We start from the raw sequence: 8,425 nt of genomic DNA on the forward strand, positions 1-8,425 counted from the left end.
AATTTAGATACCAGAGTCGGACGACACAAGAGATATTGGACATAATAATATCTGTGCAGCCAAAAGAGTCGGGCGGTACGGGGACCGGAGAAACGCGAGAAATGATTGTTAGCAGACAGGCTAAAGATATGTTAAATAAATTACCCCCGGCTTACGATCCATTTGATGTAAAAGCTCGGCTCCAGATCATGGGGATCACACAGCCGATGAATATATTTCTCAAGCAGGAAATCGATCGCATGCAAGTTGTTATCAGACTGGTGAGATCTATGCTCAAGGATTTGCTATTGGCTATTGATGGTGTTATCATTATGAATGAGGTATATTTATTTTTATTTATTATTTATTTTAAGGTTGGCAATAGCCTAATCGGCTCGGTACCTGCATTTCGAAAGAGTGGGACCAGGGTTCGATTCCGGCGCGCACCAATATTTTTCAATGATTATAAACTAAGAATATGTGCGTTTCATTGCCAGCCTCTGTACCGGTCGGGTTTTCTGTGGTTTTCCCATATAGTTATGGAGGTAAAATGTCATTATAGAAGTACCTCCATACTATTTAAGACCGTAATGCAAATGCAGGTACTGATTATAACGCGTAAGTCGGCCACAGTCGCAGCACATGTGTGTCGGGCATGAAAGAAAAAATCTCGACATGCAGGGGGGTGGGGACGAAAAAAGTGGTTGAGAGTTATAATGACGGGGTTGAGAGATTATATTGCGGAGAAAAAAGTGGAGAGACAATAATTCCCCACCCTCCCTTGTAAAACACTCTACAGTGATACAAGTAAAACCATCCTCAATTATAACCTCAATTATTATTTATTTTATGTATTTATCTAAAAATTTTACAAAATTTTTTAAAGATTTTATATTTTATTTTAAGTCGTTTAATTAATTTGAAAATTTACTCACTTATTTATAGTATTTTATTTTAATTTTATTAAAAAATTTGAGAGCGAATTATTTAAAAAATTAAAAGATAACGTTTAATAGCAAATCAAACTAATAATAATTTTTAATAAGTTTGAAATAATAAGAGTGTGCAAGGATTTTTTAGATATTTTTGTAAAAAGTTTATTTTTACAAATTTTTACAATCATTAAAAATTATTTTCTACTTTTTAGATTAATTTGTTATTAAAGATAAAATAAGCTTGTAATAAAGAAAAATTTATTATACAGTAAAAAAGAAGATAGTGTTCATAGAAGCTTTTGTAATTTTTTTTATAGAAATTTGTAAAATAAAAATAACTAGCAACTTTGCAGTCACTACGTGACTGCGGTGACTTGTAAAATATGAATAAATAAATTTTGCTGTATTAAATGATGAATTTTGCTTAATTGCACTGTACTTTCTTAAATATTGACATTTTTAAAGATATAAGCTCATCCTGATGTTACACTCATCAAGAGCTTTCATTTGAGTACCCACATGCATTTTTGATATATTTTTTATATATAAATATATATAATATATAAAATATATGAAAAATTGATGTGGGTACTTAAATGAAAGGTCTTGATGAGTGTAACATCGGGATGAGCTTATATCTCTAAAAATGCCAATAATTAAGAAATTATATTGTATTTTGCCAACTAATGATATATTTTCAAAAATATAAGCTCATCATGATGTTACACTCATAGAGACCTTTCATATGAGTACCCACATGCATTTTTTATATATTTTTCATATAAACATATATATAATATATATAAATATATGAAAAATTGATGTGGGTACTCAAATGAAAGGTCTCGATAACTGTAACATCGGGATGAGTTTATATCTCTAAAAATGCCAATAATTAAGAAATTATATTGTATTTTGCCAACTAATGATATATTTTCAAAAATATAAGCTCATCATGATGTTACACTCATAGAGACCTTTCATATGAGTACCCACATGCATTTTTTATATATTTTTCATATATACATATATGTAATATATATAAATATATAAAAAATTGATGTGGGTACTCAAATGAAAGCTCTTGATGAGTGTAACATCGGGATGAGCTTATATCTTTAAAAATGTCAATAGTTTACAAGATTCAAGGTAATTTCTTAATTATAAAGCTAGAGATAGAGCATTTTTGAATGAGGCCTAATTATTTATCATAATAAATTATCAATGAAAATGATATGAAATCTTGAAAAGGCACAAATTCAAGATCTTTACAATGACACTTAAAAAACCGACTTTATCATATAACTATCCTGGACACAAATTTTTTCTTCTTCTCTTAATATAGATTACAAAAAAATCTTAAAAAGTACCCCTTAATTTTTTTATAATAAAATAAATTAAAATTTATTATTATTGAAAAATTACTTATAGTCAAATTATTTATTAAACATTTTTTTTTACTGTTATGAACTAAAATTTTTCAATAATAATTTAATTACTAAAAAATTTTTATTTACTTTATAAATAATTTAAAAAAATTACTCAGCAATTAAAAGACGCTTTGGATAACATTTACGACGCGCGAATACCCAAAGTTTGGCGTTTACGTTCTTGGGAATCATCAACACTCGGGTTCTGGTTCACAGAATTACTAGAGCGAAATCAGCAATTTTCCTCTTGGATTTTCCAGTCTCGGCCGGCAAAATTTTGGATGACGGGATTTTTTAATCCTCAAGGTGATAAAAATCATAAAAAAAGTTGAAAAAAAGTGGAAAAGATTTGTACAAGCCTCCTTGTGCTAATCTTAATCACTGTCTTTTTTCCTCGCTAAGTTTTGTTATCATTGTTGTTATTAAATTAAAAACTATTTTTGTTGCGACACGTAACGCTGTGACAACTCAACAGGATTCTTAACCGCGATGCGACAAGAGGTAACACGAGCGCACAAAGGTTGGGCTCTTGACAACGTCACCCTTCACAATGAAGTCATGAAGCAGATGTCTGAAGACGTCAAAAGTTCACCCGCTGTACGTAATCTCTTCAGCTAAATTTACCCAGCCTGCTCCTTTACACCAGCATCTTCATCACCCTCGGCCTTACTCTCACCCTCGAGCTCCTAGCAGCTTTGCTATTCATATATTACCATGTTCCCGAGGTTTATTAACTAACAAAACATAGATAATGTTGTTATTTTTCATTTCAGGAGGGTATATATGTTTACGGGCTTTATTTGGAAGGTGCTGCCTGGGATCGCAGGAATAATCGACTTAGGGAGTCATTTAACAAAGTCCTTTATGTTGAAATGCCTGTTGTACATATATTTGCCTTGTACAATAAACCCATCAAGGATCCTAAACTTTATCAAGTAAAGTATATTTATAATTACTTAGAAATAACAGTAATTAACCTATCTTAGTAGAAAATTATTAATATCGATTTAAAATTATGATTCAGTTTGTTTTTATAAGATTATTGACGTTTTTAGACTACATTGACGCTCAAAATCAATGTATGATTATTTTGAATCAGTGCTATTATTAATAATACTGATATTTATTACGATTAGCTCGCGAATATGCAAATAAAGAGTGTTTTTTCGATAAATAATGATTTTGCACTGCATTGATTCTTAGAATCAATGCGTAATCGTTTAAAATCAATTTTTTTACTACAGATAGTTAAATTTATTCACAAAATCACTTAAAAATTTAAATTTAGAGGGTTTAGATGCGGTAAGCAATGATTTTGCACTGCATTGACGCTCAAAATCAATGCTCGGTCATTTTAAATCAATTTTATTATTAATAATAGTGATATTTTTTACAATAAGCTGGTGAATGTCCAAAAAAATAGTATTTTTATGCGATAAATAATGATTTTGTAATGCATTGACTCTCAAAATCAATGCAGGGTCATTTAAAATAAATCTTTTTGCTATAAACGGTTATATTTGTCATTAATATCTCTTAAAAATTCTAACAAATAGTGTTTTCATGCAATAAATAATAATTTTGCACTGCATTGATGCTCAAAATTAATGCATGGTCATTTTTAATCAATTCTATTATTAATAATAGGGACATTCATTACAATTAACTCGTGCATTTTCAAATAAAGAGTGTTTTTATGCGATAAATAATGGATTTGTGATGCATTGACTTTCGATAAATATAAATTATATATATAGCCATATCAAAGCAAATTTTAAGGGAGTTGGGAAAGAACGGATAGGGGAAAGGGGGGGACTTACTCAGTGGGAATTTTTCCGTAATTGAAAAAATAATCAGACAGCCCAGACTGGGAATCGAACCCAGATCTCTCGGTTACGCGCCAAGGGCTCTACCAGTTAAGCTATCCGAGACAAGTACTGACTACTTTATTCAGTCACGTATATAAGACCCACCGAGCAAACAACGCCACCGTCCATCTTACGGTAAAGAGCCATATCAAAGCAAATTTTTTATATTTATCAGGATAATTTAAAATAGATCTTTTTACTATAAATTGTTATATTCATCATTAATATCTTATGAAAATTCAAATAAAGAGTGGTTTAGGCGATAAATAATGGATTTGTAATGCATTGCCTTTCGAAATCAATGCAGGATAATTTAAAATAGATCTTTTTACTCTAAATGGTTATATTTATCATTAATATCTTATGAAAATTCAAATAAAGAGTGTTTTAGGCGATAAATAATGATTTTACATTGCATTGACGCTCAAAATCAATGTGCGATCGTTTGAAATGAATTTTATTATTAATAACAGTGATATTACTTACGATTAGCTGGTGGATGCTCAAAAAAGAGTGTTTTTGTGATAAATAATGATTTAGTACTGCATTGACGCTCAGAGCCAATGTAGAATAGTTTGAAATTCATTTTTTTTACTACAGATAATTATATTTATTGACACCATCTCGTAAAAATTCAAATTTAGAGGGTTTAAGTGCGGTAAATAATGATTTTGCACTATATTGACTCTCAAAATCAATGCTCGAACATTTTGAATCAATTCTATCATTAATAATAGTGATAGTTATTACGATTAGCTGGCGAATGTTAAAAAAAAAGAGTGTTTTTGTGATAAATAATAATTTTGAAATGCATTGACGCTCAAAATCAATGTAGAATAATTTGAAATCCATTTTTTACTACAAATTGTCATATTTACTTTTGATATCTCATGAAAATTTAAGTCTAGAGAGTTTTGATGCGGTTAATAATGATTTTGCACTGCATTGACACTCATAAGCAATACACAATCATATTTTAGCAATTTTTAAATTACTTTTTCCAATATACATCGTTAAAGTTCAACTTTTGGATGTTTTTATGTCTTAAATAACGTATATACTACATTGAGAAAAAAAAATACTTTTATCAAGAAAATTTTCTTGATACAAGAATTTATGTTCTTGAAAATTTTCAAGAATATATATTCTTAGCTCAAAAAATTGTCAAATTGATTGAAATAATTTTTTCTTAATTTAAATAAAGCTATTGTTTTGTTTATCTATTATCCAAAAATAAATATTGATGTTCTTCTCTTCAGAAATTAATAATTAATAATAATAGAATATTTGAGTTTCTTGAACCATGAAATTGTTAATTGAGTAAAATTATTTTTTTTTCTCGGTGTAGGGTGAGCCAAAATTCTACTTCCGTGATAGACCTCTTAAAATTGGAATTTTGAGTTCCGCTTTTAACAGGAGTTGTGTTTGGGCATTTCTTGAGATATTTTGGGCGTAAGGGATTTATTTGATTTTCATAGAATTTTTAACAGGAACTTTGTTTAGGCATTTTTGCAGAAATTTCAAAATTTGGCCAAAAAAAATTCCTGTTAAAAATTCTATGAAAATCAAATTAATCCCTGTGAAATTTTGGCACGACCTAGTACATACACTGCATTGACGCTCAAAATCAACACACAATTATCTTTTGTCATCGTTTCAATTATTAATAGAAATATTTATCATTAATATCACGTCAAATTTCAGATAAAAATTTTTTCATGCGCTAAAAAATATTTTTACCGCATTGACGCTCAAAATCAATGCATTCTTTTTTAACTTCCCGCTAAGAAAACTGAAAATTTTCAAAAATCGGGAAGTTATTGTTTTCACCCCGTTTTTCGAAAATCGAGTTTTCATCAGATCTCGACGTTTGGAGGTCCTAGGAAGCTTTCTTGACTATTTCCGCGGTGATGTCACCGTGTCTGTGTGTGTGTGTGTGTGTGTGTGTGTGTGTGTGTGTGTGTGTGTGTGTGTGTAAATCTCTCATAACTTTCGAACGGATCATCCGATTCAATCAAAATAAGCGGCGTTCTGAAAAGTTCCTTTGCCCCTAAAATTTTGATACTAATTTACAGAATTTGAGCCGATCAATTTTGAGAAATCTCAAAAATAAAATTTCCAAAAATTCGTTTTTTTGAAATATCTTTTAAACGGCTGAACCGATCAATTCTAAAAACTAATCAGCTCTTAACCTTAAAAAACCACGTCGATTGCCACCAGTCCGGTCAAAATCGGTTGATTTGTTCGTGAGATATCGTTGTCGAAAAAAATTGGAAAAAATTTTTTTTTCAGAATTTCTATGAAATTTTTAGTCTGACCAGTTTACACTTAAAAATTTTTCAAAGAACTCAAAAAACTGCGTTGAATACCGTAAACCGCGAGAAAATCGGTTAATTCATTGAAAAGTTATTGCGGTTTGAAAATTCAAAAAATAGTGTTCTATAAAACTCCCATTAGCCTTTTGAGCTCGAAGAGCTCAAAAGCACAGAACGGCGATTTATTTGAGCTCGGAGAGCTCAAAATTACACAAAAATTATATTTTTGAGCTCGAAGAGCTTAAAAAATAAGTGAATTGTTGAGCACTTAGGTATGGAGGTAGCGGGAAGTTGCAGGGATGCACTGATAGAAGGATTTCTTAACATTTAAGAAGATTTCTTTGTATTTAAGAAATCATTTCTTAAACATAATTTCTTAGTATTTAAAAAATATTTCTTTGTATTTAAGAAATATTTCTTAAATACTAAGAAATATATATATTTTTTAAATACTACGAAATATTTCTTAAATATTAAGAAATATTTTTTAAATACTAAAAAATGATGTTTAAGAAATGATTTCTTAAATATAAAGAAACTTTCTTAAATACTTAGAAATCCTTCTATCAGTGTGACCTTTAGGGTCAACCGTTTTAAAAATTTTTTTTATCAATATCTCAGGATCTATTAATCCGATTTTCATAAAATTTTAATACATTCTCAAGATTATCACAAAGTAATCATAATGATAATGAAAACCATAAAAATAATAATAATATCAATAATAATATTAATAGTAATAATAATAATAATAATAATAATAATATAAACTGACTAATGAAATGTTTTAATCCAATCTAGTGTCCTGTTTACAAGAAGCCCAAGAGAACGTACACACAACTGGTGACCGCATTGTGGCTTCAAACAATCAAACCACCGGAATTTTGGATTTTACGCGGTGTTGCTTTATTATGTGATAACAAATAAACAGGACTAGGTATTATTTTTATAATTATCTGGGTTATTCTTGTTCTTCGTTCCGTGAGCGCTCAACCCGGCTCCCGGCTCCCAGCTCCCAACTCCCGGCTCCCGGCTTGCTTTGCTTTGTTCCCCGTTTATTTTATACTTTACAAATTGGAGCTTAATTGTAGGGTAGAGTGGAGAGTCGAGCAGAGCAGGACAGGATGAAGCACCACCGGTAGATGAGAGGGTAAATTGGAGCGTGGGTGATGTTCACTGTCCTTTACATCCAACGCCCAGATCGTTAATAGCGGGCAATCACCCATTCCCTCAACTGAAACCCATGTAATTGAGCCAATGTGCGTTAATCAGGGTACACCTAATTTGCCACGAGGCTTCTCTAAATTGCTTTTGCTACTTACTCCATTTATAGGGATTTTACTCCCTCTTCCTTCTCCACAACACGTAAGTCCGCGCTTTTATTTACAACACCCATTAATAATGTTCATTCTTACAAATATTTCATCAAATACATTTATGCTTCTTCATTTCTCATCCAGGGCAAATTTACTTGAATCTAAATTAAAATTACCTTTCAAAATAAATACGGAAGCTCCGCTTTGGTTTCGCCTCTAGAAATTCTTTTTCCGATTTAATGCAATGCTATGTAATTATTATTATTATTCCAAGTAAAACTAATAATATTTTAAATGTGGAAAATAACTTCAGAATTGCTAATTTTAAATTTAAGTACACGTTGTCTATTTACTTCAATTTTAAGGTATTTAAAGATCAACAATTTTCACTCTAACAATTTAATTAATTTAGTAGTACAATAGGCATTGAAAGAATAAATAAAATTCTAATTTAGATAAAATTATTTAATTATTTTTCGAGAATAAAAATTATTTTTAAAATTTTAATAATTTGAGCTGAACACTGATAGAAGGATTTGTTTATATTTAATAAGCTTTATTAACTGTTAATAAATGATTTTT

At 29.9% G+C, this 8,425-nt stretch overlaps 1 protein-coding gene across 1 annotated transcript in view; it reads left to right on the forward strand.

Moving 5' to 3' along the window:
• The window catches only part of LOC123272269 (dynein axonemal heavy chain 8), an 89,243-nt gene extending 81,266 nt beyond the window's left edge, over positions 1-7,977 (forward strand). Inside the window, exons 49-54 of the mRNA XM_044738966.1 lie at positions 8-320; positions 2,461-2,650; positions 2,820-2,941; positions 3,118-3,279; positions 7,329-7,464; positions 7,619-7,977. Coding sequence (XP_044594901.1) covers positions 8-320; positions 2,461-2,650; positions 2,820-2,941; positions 3,118-3,279; positions 7,329-7,454 — 913 coding nt within the window. The 3' untranslated portion in view covers positions 7,455-7,464; positions 7,619-7,977. The remainder of the gene's footprint in view (positions 1-7; positions 321-2,460; positions 2,651-2,819; positions 2,942-3,117; positions 3,280-7,328; positions 7,465-7,618) is intronic.
• Positions 7,978-8,425: the final 448 nt, after the last annotated feature.

The sequence above is a fragment of the Cotesia glomerata genome, linkage group LG9 (assembly GCF_020080835.1).
Source record: "Cotesia glomerata isolate CgM1 linkage group LG9, MPM_Cglom_v2.3, whole genome shotgun sequence".
NCBI classification, from domain to species: domain Eukaryota; kingdom Metazoa; phylum Arthropoda; class Insecta; order Hymenoptera; family Braconidae; genus Cotesia; species Cotesia glomerata.